Source organism: Arachis hypogaea, chromosome 2, assembly GCF_003086295.3.
Source record: "Arachis hypogaea cultivar Tifrunner chromosome 2, arahy.Tifrunner.gnm2.J5K5, whole genome shotgun sequence".
NCBI classification, from domain to species: domain Eukaryota; kingdom Viridiplantae; phylum Streptophyta; class Magnoliopsida; order Fabales; family Fabaceae; genus Arachis; species Arachis hypogaea.
The window spans coordinates 80570061-80582509 of record NC_092037.1 but is presented as its reverse complement, the minus strand read 5'-3'; the positions used below and the strand labels follow the sequence as shown (position 1 = coordinate 80582509).

Sequence of the window (12449 nt, the reverse complement as noted above, 5' to 3'; positions counted from 1 at the left end):
GTTCGGTTGCCTTGTGCTATGTAACCTACATCCAGTCTCCTCCACAACAATGGAGGAATTTCCACTATAGTTAAAAGTATTACATACACCAATTTCACATTCAAGTTCTAACCTAACTTGACATTGGCTATGCTAACACCTAACTATTCACTCTTAGTGCTAACCCAACTAAGAAAGGGATACCTAACAGGTACAAGATACAAGACACTTAACCAACCTAAAGAAATCAGAAAATAACTCTAGGCTTTTCTCTCAAGTGTATCACTCAGCCTTTTTCCACTCATGGCTTTTACTTGAGCTTTCTCACAATTCCTTTTCTCACAAGAAATTACAGAAAGATAAACATAGAAAAGCACATTACAATCAGTAAAAGATGAAGGAGATTGACTTCATCAACAGCCTTTGTGCTATGCGAAAACCAGATTAGCAAGCCTCTGATTCAGTTTTTCATACTGGCGGAATGCACCTTTGATTAGGTTACACTATCCAGTTAGTTGAACTTTCTCAAAGAACACTTCTCAGAACAAAACCTCAATACTCTAGTTATCTTTCCTTGGTTTCTGAATGAACACCAAACTTCTTTTATCTCCTTGCATGTTGCTTGGTTCTTCTTCCAAGGTCAACACCTTGAGCCTTGAGCTTCACTAACCCACAGATTCACTTTTTCTCATTAAACCTTAGAGTGGAAACTTTACTTCTGACTCCTTCATCTTGGTCGAAAGCCATTAAACAGCAACCACAAAAGTCTTCTAGTGGTCAGCTTAATCTGAATACTTGAAAACCAACTTGGTCCTCAAGACATGTTTGAGACCGTGGATATACAGCAAAGAGGAACATAAACCCTTTTTTTCATATAGCTCAAAACGGAGATATAGAAGGTTGAAGATGAAGAGAAGAAAGTGTGTTGCATGTAAGAGAAAATGGATTACCTTGAGCTTTCTGATCTTTTCTTGATATGGTTGATTAGACCTCACCATTCTTTGCTTAACCTTCTCTTTCCTTCTTCTTTCATGACTAGCTTAGGGACTAAGCTCTCTTTCTTACTTTGTTCTAAGTTCAGTGATTTGACTGGGACAGAGATGAGAAGAACGTTGCTTTTGAGAGCAAGTTGGAGGGATTTGGTGAAATCAAATCAGGCTTGGATCGGATCACTCATTTTTGCCCGTTTTGATTTTTTCAGCCTTGTTTCCTTATAGGCTTTGTTTATTCATTGACCCATCACTTCTTGTTTTATTTCCCATTTCATTTTGACTGCTTAAATTTAATTATGGCCTACAACATATAGTAAATAATTAGCAACATATACTTATTAATTAATCAACACTAATTATTTATTTTGCCAAAAATAATGTTTGTCATCACTAATTAATTTAGTTGATTTCTTAACTCAACAAATTTCATAACATTCATTACACATTATTCATCTTATAAATTAATACAATCAATTTATTAATATCAATTATCGATAATTAATTATAATTGATATAATTTATTTCGCTATACTTTCTAAATAAATAATTAAAAATGCACGTCTCAATTTTTTGTTAAAGTAAAATAAAATAAAAAATATAAATAAAGTTGATATAAATCTGAAAATTATAAATTTTATTAACAATTCAAATAAATTAGTACCATAAAATTAAATTTAATGTCTATTTTAAAAATATTTTCTGACCTTTCATTCTTTTAATTATTAATAATTTAAATAAAATAATACCCTATAACTTATTTTATTATTTATTTTAAGTAATTACTAACATAGTTGTTAGTAATACCCAAGCGTATATTATCAACATAATTTTATCACGGGTATTTCAATCTTATCGTCATTGCAATTTTGTACCGTCTTACTTTTTTTAATTGTTATTATGTTATTAGAATTGTTAAATAATATTAAAAAAAATTTAATAATAGAAATAGCGATGGCACCTTGAATAATTAATTCAATAGAATTAAATTTAAATAAATAAGATGATTCAATCAATTATATAAATAATAACATATTTATAAATATTAATATTAAAAATAGTCTCAGTAATGTAAATGATCAATATAATAATTATATAAAAAAAACAATTAATTACATAATTGCATAATTTTCAGGATCCTATATAGTTGAATCTAACGAACAAATAAAAAAATATCTATATGATAATGTCCTAATATTTTAGTATACTTTAAATTATATTATAAATTTATATATCATATTATAATTTTAAGTCAACTCCTTAAAAATATTATAACATAAACCATTAACGAATATAACATGGGTCACAACATACACTCTAAATAGTACATAAGTATCTGTCTTTCAGTCTCTATCTCTCAGTCTCAATCTCTCTTTCAAATGCAGCCTAAAATACCCAAAAATAATTTTTCCACCATAGAACTAGCCATCTATATCATTATTCAAAAAATTGGTGCTCCAATAAGGAAGCAATGCGCTTTTTTATTCGGTATATACCATTGTTCTGAAAATCGAACCGGACTGACTAGTTCAATCGGGTTAACTAGAAATTGGTCATCTGATTGATTCGGTTGACACTAAAAACCGTCTTGTAAAAAAATCGGGTTGAAAACCATCCGAACCTGTAGTTAACTGATAAAATTACCAAAACCGATTAGTTTTTTTAGGGTTACTAGTTTGGTAATATACCCTAAAAATGATTCAGCCATTCACTCTCTTTCAGAAACACCCATCTCTTTGGAAGAACCCTAAACGACTGAATTCGTCTCCTCCGTTAGAGGGTGTTATCGCTGTTGGCGGGACAGACCGTGGGTACCATCGTCACCTGTGGAAGGTTCGTCCATCCCTCTTCTCATCGTTCCTCTTCTCGCCGTCGCACAAAGGTCTTTTCAAGCTTGTGGTGTCACCGTCTCTTCGAACTTTCCTCGGTCGTCGTTTCTTCGAGCTCTCTCTCTCTCTCTCTCTCTCTCTCTCTCTCTCTCTGTGTGTGTGTGTGTGTCCGAGCTCAACGTCCCTCTTTGAGTGATCTCTCGCTCTCTGTCAGAATTCACTTCCCATCTTCTATCGCCGTCTCTTCCCATTCCTCTGTCGCCATGACTTTCCTTTCTCCCTCGTTGCCGGTAAGCACTACTGGTTCAATTTATTTCTGCTTGTTCAATTTATTTCTGAGTTGCTGTGTAGGGTTTAAGGATTTTGTTAATATTGCCTTTTTCTAAGTTGCTAATTTTCTGGAATAATAGTTGAATTGAATATTTTGTTGAATGTGGAACAATTTATTTGCTGGTTCTGTTGAATTGTTCAATTTATTTGTTTATTCTGTTAAATTGTTCAATTTATTTGTTGATTTTTTCATTATATATTGAAGAATTGTTCAATTTATTTGCTGATTCTGTTATAATTGTTCAATTTATTTGTTGATTTTTTGGCAGTATGTTGAAAATAGAACAATCATAAATCATAAAGTCATCAATAACCACAAGATAATGCTGTCTGAGAATTTTAAACGGGTTCTTCTCCAGACAAATTTTGATTAGTTGAAAACTTGTTTGTTATGTGTTTGTCATTCATATATTTAATTTATTTTATTTATAAATTTTGATATTTGAAGTTATTTAAAAAATTTTAATATTAAATTATGGATAATTTATTATGTAAAATTGTGAAGTTTTAGATTTTATTAAGGTAGAATAATTAAATTTAAATATTTAAAATTATATATTATATATTAAATTTTTTATATTTAATTAAATCGATTAAATTTTTACTGGACTATTAAATCATTAAATTAGTCATTTTATTAGTTCATTGATCGGTTCGATTCTCACAACCTTAGTTTATTCGGATAACAACTAAATTCAAAAACCGGGAAAATTGCATCAGAACTAGACAAACCGAAGTTCTGGTATGGTTATTAAGTTTTTTTTTAAAGAATACTGCTAGGGAGCCAATGGTCTAAGTGTACAATATATAATAAACATCCGAATATGATTACACAATGAACATCACCCATACTATTTAGAATAACCATCCGAGTAGGGATAATAAACAAACCACTTGTTCTAATACCATGTCATGATACCACTCATTCCAAAAGCTTCATCTGATAAAGAAAAGTAACACATATCTCTAATACTCCATAAACTTCTATTGTACACATTGTACAAATATTCCATTGGCTTACTATATTTTCTTTTTTTTAAAAAAACTTAAAAAAAGGGACCCATAACCACTCGTCTTAATACCATGTCATGATACTACTCATCCCAAAAGTTTCAGCTGATAAAAAAAGATAATACTAATAATTATATCTCTAATACTTCATAAATCTCCATTATACACATTATACAAATATTCCATTGGTTTACTATATATTTTCTTTTTTAAAAACTTAAAAGAACGGGTCCCATAACCAAAGGGGGGAACCGATCCTAACCCTAACGCTCCCAACTCCCAACCGCAACCCCAACCCCAATCCCAACCCCTTCTCGTCCTCCCTTCTCCCTCTACAGCACCTCTCTTCTCTCTCTCTCTCTCTTTGATACGGCGCATTTCACTCTGCCGCCGCTGGCCTTCGCTCTGCCGCCTCCCGTGCTTTCGTCTGGGTCCGCCGTTTCCCATGTTTCAGTCGTTGCCCTCTACGCTTCCTCCCGTTGCCGTCATCCTTGCTTCATACCGTCTCTTCGGCTGTGTCGTTCTTCCACCGCTGCCTTAGTTCCGGTAGGTCCTTTGTCCTACGACCCCTTGCTCCGGTTAGGACTCTTTGTTTGTTTATGTTTGTTTTTTTCCTGGAACTGTTAAATTGTAAATATATACATCAAGTTAACTTTATCTTTCACCGGTTAAATAAAATGGAGCACTGAACCTTAATTGTTTCAGGTTACAAGTGGAGCATTTGAACCGCGCCCAATAATCTCTTACGGTGATTCGCTTTTCCTCATTCTGTTCTCCGAGAAAAGTTGAGCGCATAGCTGTTTGCGAATCAAAACCCCCAAACCCTAATCGAGGACCGTCCATCCAATCAATCGAAATCCGACGTCCATGGCGCACCGCTTGCTGAGGGACCATGAAGCTGACGGGTGGGAGCGCGCAGACTTCCCCATCATCTGCGAGTCCTGCCTTGGCGACAACCCTTACGTTCGAATGGTTCGTCTCTACTCTGTTCCTTTCAATTCCTCTACTTTACCAATATTGAAAGGATTATTATTAGATTTCAGGTAGCATGAAAGGGAATGTGATACTGTTATTTCATTTCATTTTGTTGTGGTTTCTTGAGAAGTTGGGTTAGGTCTGCGAGACCTCATTAAATAACCTATAGTTTATTCTCCTTAAATAAACCTATATTCTCCATAAATAAACTATAATTGTGAGGGAAAATAAACTAGCAGGGGAAGGATCAAATTGAGTTGAGCTTGATTAGTTGGAGTGTAGGATTTTGGATTCTTATGGTTTGGAACACAACAAAATTTAGTGGTTTAGGGTATGCTTGGCTTTCCACCCCATATTCAGCAAGTATGGAGGCATGATGAATTTCAGAGTCCATTATTGAATTTATAACTTTATTGAGCCAGTGCAATGGTATATATATTTATATTTATTATATCTGATATCATGGAGCATTAACTTTATTCTCCATAGAGGAGTTAATAAGGACAACACCATACTGATTTTTATGCCCCGGTGAGGGGGCTTCCATAAATAAATGGAGTTTATTTTAGATGTCAGCTGTTTTAAACCGAAACTTGATTGTTTGTTTAATTGCTTTGTCTTGTACGTGTGGGTATTTGGATGCAGACAAGAGCTGAGTATGACAAGGAATGCAAGATTTGTACACGGCCATTTACTGTCTTCAGATGGAGACCTGGTCGGGATGCGAGGTATAAAAAGACTGAGATCTGCCAGACATGTAGCAAGTTGAAAAATGTCTGTCAAGTGTGTCTTCTGGATCTAGAATACGGGCTGCCAGTTCAAGTCCGTGACACAGCTCTCAGTATTGATTCCAATGATGCCATTCCAAAAAGTGATGTTAATAGGGAGTATTTTGCTGAAGAGCACGACCGCAAGGTATACTTTTTCATTATCAGTCATACCTATAGTTGATAATAAGTTAACATAATTGAAAATGGGAAATGTAATGATGTTTTTCAGCTATTTGTTAAATGATTACATAGTTTGCTCCTAAGGTTATGTTTATTGTTTTAGTTTGCATATAAATTGTGGTTAGGTTAATCAAATCTTTCAATTTCTGGTTTATTGAGTTGAACCTAAATTGAATAAGCCCTTCCATAGATCCTTGCATGTTTAAAATAAATCTGTTTTTGCTACTATGATGGGTATTGTCTATGGACTGTTACTGGAATTTTACTGCTTGTACCAAAACTGTTTGAATTCTCTTGTATATTAAAATGATGCAAAATCCACTCAACGGAAAATGGAGTCCTAGAGAAAGCACAATTGTCATGATTATATCTTCCTACTTCTTTGTGACTTCTAAATTCATGCAACATACATGGTTTTATAGGATTTTCGAGTTGTTTTTGATGTGATCCTTACATATTAAATGCTTCATTACACTTTCTTGCTTAGGGCATTGCTAATTGAAGCATGATAAAGTGATTTTTGATTTTGCAAAATCGTCAACCATAGAACTATGATTTTTCATATCTTCATTTGCACTGGCTATTAGAGTTTATAATTTCTTCTTTATTGCTTCCAGTCAATATAGGCTTGGTTTAGGCTTGGTTTGGTAAAACTTTTCGAAAATGTGCTTGTGCTTTTTAAAAGTATAAGCTCCTCATTTTTGTGTTTGGTAAATCAAAAAGACAATGTGCTTGTGCTTGTAGCTTTTAAAAGATCAAGATACTTCTAAAAGCAACTAAGGTGGAGCTTTTCAAAGTTGACTTGTACTTTTCAAAATTTAAAGTCTAATATAACTTCATATATTAACTAATTTTCAAATTTAGCACTTAAATTTATGTCCTTTATAGTATTTTTAAATTTTAAAAACTATTTTACTAAACGTAATTGTTACTACTTGTGTTTATTAAAAATTATTTTTAATTTGATTTACCAAATATAAACGCTACACTTTTTAAAAAGCTATTTTTTAAAAGCTAGCTTTTATAAACTACTTTTAAAAAATAAAAGTTTTACCAAACTAAGCCATAGTTTGAGTTTTAAAATTATGTTCGTTGTTTGACAAGGTCATTAGTCAATGATGATCTGTGTACTAAGAATGTAGTATGGTGCAGGCTAGAGCTGGTATAGATTATGAATCTTCTTATGGTAAAGCACGCCCAAATGATACTATCTTGAAGCTACAAAGGACAACACCATATTACAAAAGAAACCGGGCACATATTTGCAGTTTCTACATAAGGGGTGAATGTACTAGAGGAGCTGAATGCCCTTATCGGCATGAGATGCCAGTAACTGGGGAGCTGTCTCAACAAAATATTAAAGATCGTTATTATGGGTATGTATGGTTAATGGCTCCCTCATTTGATGATGGGTTTTTCTTATATGATGTCTCTTTCAATTGCTTGTTTCTTCCAGTTATTTATTTATTGTTTCCTTTAATGTCCTTAACATTAGCATAAATTTGAGGATTGTCCATCATTGAGGAGGTAGTTGATGGTTCATCAGGCATTCGTCTATTTATGTTCTGGTTATTCTCCATGATGACCCACTGTTTAGATTTCACTCTTTTAATGCACCCACCTTTTTTCTTTTCATGTTTCTAAACCTGTAGTGTCAATGATCCTGTGGCTTTGAAGCTACTTGGCAAGGCTGGAGAGATGACCTCTCTGGAGGCTCCCGAGGATGAGAGCATCAAAACCCTTTATGTTGGTGGACTTGATGCTAGGGTCACTGAGCAGGACTTGCGGGATCACTTCTATGCGCATGGTGAAATTGAATCTATAAAAATGGTTCTTCAACGGGCTTGTGCTTTTGTAACCTATACAACCAGAGAAGGTGCAGAAAAGGCAGCCGAAGAACTATCCAACAAGCTGGTTATTAAAGGCCTAAGGCTAAAGCTGATGTGGGGCAGGCCTCAGACAGCAAAACCGGAGTCAGATGGCTCTGATCAAGCAAGGCAGCAAGCAGCTGTGGCTCACAGTGGGTTGTTGCCTCGTGCAGTTATATCGCAACAGCAGAACCAGGATCTAGGCCAAGGAATGCCTTACTATAACAATCCACCTCCTCCTCAGCAAGAAAGAAGCTATTACCCTTCAATGGATCCTCAAAGAATGGGTGCTCTTATTCCATCTCAAGAGGGTCCTCCAGGTGGACCTAGTGGATCAGGTGAGAACAAACCCAGTATGGAGAAGCCACAAATGCAACAACATTATACCCATCCAATGATGCCTCCTCCTCCTCCTGGCCAATATCATCATCAGCCTCCTCATCAGTATTATCCTCCTCCATATGGTTATATGCCACCAGTTCCCCCGTATCAGCAATATCCACCACCATATAGTGCTCAAATGGTGCCATCTCAGCCACCAGCTGCAAATCATCCATATCACCATCATCCGATGCAGCCAGGTTCTTCACAAACAGGGTCTGGACAGGTTGGCTCTGGATCTGCACCAGCTGAAGCTGGAACATCAGCATCAGGGTCACAGCAGCAGTGAGATTTACCCATATACTTGTGTTCTAGAGGACCCGTATACTTGTGTTCTAGTATGTTTAATTATTCCCAAACTGATCATGTCAGGGAAGATATTTTGGCGCAGGTTGTCAATTTGCTATTTCAGATAGCATGACATAGCCTTGTGGCTTGAACAAGTTGTTACATGATTTGATTTTGTGCTTTTGTAACTTCTGGCTTTGTTGCTGACTGTTGCGGTGCGCTGCTTTAGGATTACTTGGTGGTAAATCATAATGTGTTATCTTAGGTGAACAAGAATGGTTTTTACCTTCAAATAATTTGAGAAGAATGGTAGGCATTGGTTGATCTAGAACTGTAATATTTGATGCTTTTACAAAATTCCGACGAAATTGACTTATTAATGATGTCATGATGAGGGTAGGGAAGGGATGGGTAGTTTCCGTATAATTTACGTTGTAAAAGATTGATTGACAATTTGCTTTTCCATTTAAATTTCTACATTCTTTGTTTTTTATTGTTTAATTTTGTTTCTTTGCGATGATGTATCGTATTGAAGTCAGGCCATTCAAAATGACCGGAATGATAACTGCAACATGCAACAAGAAAAAAGGGCCCTACTATTATTCCCTCGTGATATTGGACGAGAACATGCACGCAAGCCTATCCTTAACAATGCTTACAAACAAAAGGTATGCTTTGGTGTACTTCAGGTTACCATCTTTCTGTTACTACTGTAGGTTAATTGGGCATAATGAAGCGTGTGTGATGATTCCCTGGTAGTGGGAAATTCCCTCTTGACTGGAGAGGAGCTTAGAACTTTAGGTTCTTTAAACAAACACCACCTGCATTTACCAGCTTAAAACACTCTGCTTTATTTGCACCTCGTCTTTAAGCCTAGAAGCGTCCTTTAATCACACTATTAAACCTCTAGATATCTTCAATGCATTCCCCAAGTATCAATGATCCAAACCAAACCCGTCATAGACTCCACCGCTCAGCATCAGCTTAATCATCCCTGAAATTTTAACCGTGTTGGCCCCTTCTCAATCGATACACAAGCTTAACAACATCAACATTAACAACAGGAATATAAACTATGTCTTATCCAAACCTCCTCACCAACCCTCACCGACACCAATAAACAGCCATCACCATCCCAAACTGAAACCCCTAACAAGCACAACAACTATAACCGAATAACACAGCATATCTCCCTACCAAACCCACCTTAACTACATCACCAATAACCACACCGGGACCAGTGAAAGCAACATGGATAACTATGGGACCGACTTCATAGAAGGAAAGATCATCAGTATCAAACCCAACTCAAGCCCAACTCAAGCCCAGGATTCAATGCCGACTGTTTCAACATGGTGGGGAAGATTCTTCTAGATAAGGAAGTCATATTCAAGGTCAGCAGGAATTCCATACTTGGATGTGGGGCAATACCAAGGATGTCTCTATCTCAGAAGTAGGAAGAAACACGATTCTCATTAGCTTCAAAGACAACAGAACTGGAAGAAGATTTAAAGAAAGCGGACCGTGGAGCATTAAGGGTAATTTGTTTAACCTACAAGAATGGCACTACGGAGAATCTGCCCATGAGGTTAGCCATGACCGTATGGACTTTTGGATTCAACTACACAGGATTCTTATGGAATTATTGAAGGCAGAAACGACAAGAGAAATAGGAAACCTGATCGGAATAGTTAGACGACTCTCTGGAGGATGGAACTTTGAAGAGGAATTCCCTCAGGTTCAAGGTGGCCATTGACATCACCAAACCTCTCCTAAATGGATTTTGGATCGATAAAGGAGATCAAGCAAATGTAGGGGTGCACAGACCCGGTCCGGCCCGAAGGCCCGGCCCGGGCCCGAACACTTTAGGGGCTAATTTGGTGTGATTTCATCGGGTTTAGGGTCGGGTTAGGGTCTCAAAAATAGACCCGGTCATTATTTCGGGTCGGGTCCGGGCCATAGCTCGGGTCACCCAAAGTCGGCCCGATGGCCCGGTCATCATATATAATTAATATTTTGTGTTATTAGTGATGGATCATGACTATTTTTATGTGGAATTTAAGTATTGTAAACCTTAATATTTTGTGTTATTAGTCATTATAAGACTATAAGTTAATGTTTTATGTTTAGAATGCATAAGACTTTAGACTAATGCATAATATTGTGTTATTTGTATTGATTTAAATATTTGATATTATTAGACAATATTAGTATTGATTGTGGTTTTGCTTTAGTATTGATTGTGGTTATGCTTTAATTGTAAAGAAGGATTGATTCTTGTTATATTTTTCTAAGTAAATTTTATCATGTTAAATAATAGTTGGAGTCTTGGAAATCTGGATATTTTTACATGCTAGCTTACAAGAAGGTATCAACGTAATGTAATGTTAATGGCCCGGTTTTCACCCGGTTTTCACCCGGTATAATTGTGGCCCGAAAGTGTATTGGTTTCATCGGGTCTAGGGTCGGGTTCGGGTCTAATAAATAGACCCGGTGTATATTTCGGGTCGGGTCTGGGTCCCATCAAACCCGGCTTCACCCGACCCATGTGCACCCCTAAGCAAATGTATGGGTGAATCTAAAATATGAAAGACTTCAAAACTGCATTTGATTCCATTGTGGTATTATAGGGCATGAAAAGAAAAACTGTAACAGACCCATGGAGATGGCTTGCTGGGATCCTTCTAAGCCCAAATACACAGCTAAGCTAAGCACTGACGGAGTCCGACCACTGCAAAAATGTAGGGAAGAATGGCAGCAGGCGCCAAACGAAGAAGAAGGAGCGCGTGGGGAACCAAACAAGGGAGATGAGAGTGGGAAGAACCAAGGAACTGAGGAGAGCAGCAATGACCTCTGGATAATTGACATATCCGAGGAAGAAATGACATTAGGAAAAGCTAGAAAGTAAGGGATAAAGATTAGGGGTGGTAAAAGAAAGAAGGAGAAAGAGAGTCTTACCCACGTGAGGAAGGAAGAGGAACAGTGGGGCAAGATCCTGATTTGATTATTCTTCTTGAGTCAGTCATCCACAATCTGAAGGAGGTCAAAGACAAACAAGAAAAAGACAAAAAAAAATAAAAAAAGGTTGTAGAAAACAGGTAGACAAGGGGATAGAAATACATATTGTGTCTTCCAACTGGAAGAGGCCCATTCCATCTTTCATGGAAATAGCTCACGAATTCAAGGTCCAAGGGGCGAAGAGATTGTGAACAGGCGGCTTTACAACATGGAAGAAATTGGCCTTAGCCCATGGGACACAAAATGAAGAATTTGAATCTTCTAAATTTTAAATTTTTATTTTAAGAGGATAAAGTGAGATATCTCATTCTTGAATGTTTTCTTTTTTTATATTTTTTTTGGTCTTATCTATGAAATAAATTATGAATGATCATATTTTACCTTCTAAAATTAAATTCAAAATTTAGAGAATTCAAATCTTAAAATAAACATCCCAGGCTTGACAGGAAAAGAAATGGAGACTAAAAAGAAAAGAAAGCCTCAACATTTCATACTAGGAAGACAATACGGAAATAATGAAGTGGGTCATGAGAGATGCTTCCAGTAAAATTGAAGGAAAAAAGCAGAAAGAAAAACACATGTACACTAACTGCAAAGGAGTGTATTATGGGAATAGGATTTTTTTCTGAAATAAATAAAAAAATATTATTTTCAAAAAGAAATTATTTTCACTTTAAATATCAATTTTTTTTAATTTTAGGCAAGTTCGCTATATCTGTCGGCGAATTCTATAATATTAACAGAGTTCTCCTCAATTTCGGTAACCACTTCGAATTCTCAGAAATAATTGGCTGACTCGAATTCTTAAGCTTCACAATGAACTTATCATCG

General features: G+C 36.0%; 1 protein-coding gene and 1 long non-coding RNA gene across 3 annotated transcripts; one reads left to right on the top strand and one right to left on the bottom strand.

Annotated features, from left to right (window-relative positions):
- Positions 1–4360: 4360 nt before the first annotated feature.
- Positions 4361–8931, top strand: LOC112743214 (zinc finger CCCH domain-containing protein 40). Of its 2 annotated transcripts, none has more exons than XM_025792424.3 (5): positions 4361–4684; positions 4844–5110; positions 5759–6028; positions 7216–7439; positions 7716–8931. In XM_025792424.3, exons 2-5 carry the CDS (start codon positions 5006–5008, stop codon positions 8599–8601), a joined length of 1485 nt encoding a protein of 494 aa, XP_025648209.1. In that variant the 5' UTR covers positions 4361–4684; positions 4844–5005; the 3' UTR covers positions 8602–8931. The 2 variants fall into 2 exon arrangements, with proteins under 2 accessions (XP_025648209.1, XP_072075229.1); XM_072219128.1 differs by having other exon boundaries at positions 4364–4716.
- Positions 8932–10915: 1984 nt separating this feature from the next.
- Positions 10916–11815, bottom strand: LOC140179657 (uncharacterized). The gene is made up of 2 exons (XR_011873397.1): positions 11559–11815; positions 10916–11453 (listed from the first exon to the last, which is right to left on the bottom strand). It is a non-coding gene; the product is annotated as an uncharacterized lncRNA (long non-coding RNA).
- Between the last annotated feature and the right edge of the window lie 634 nt (positions 11816–12449).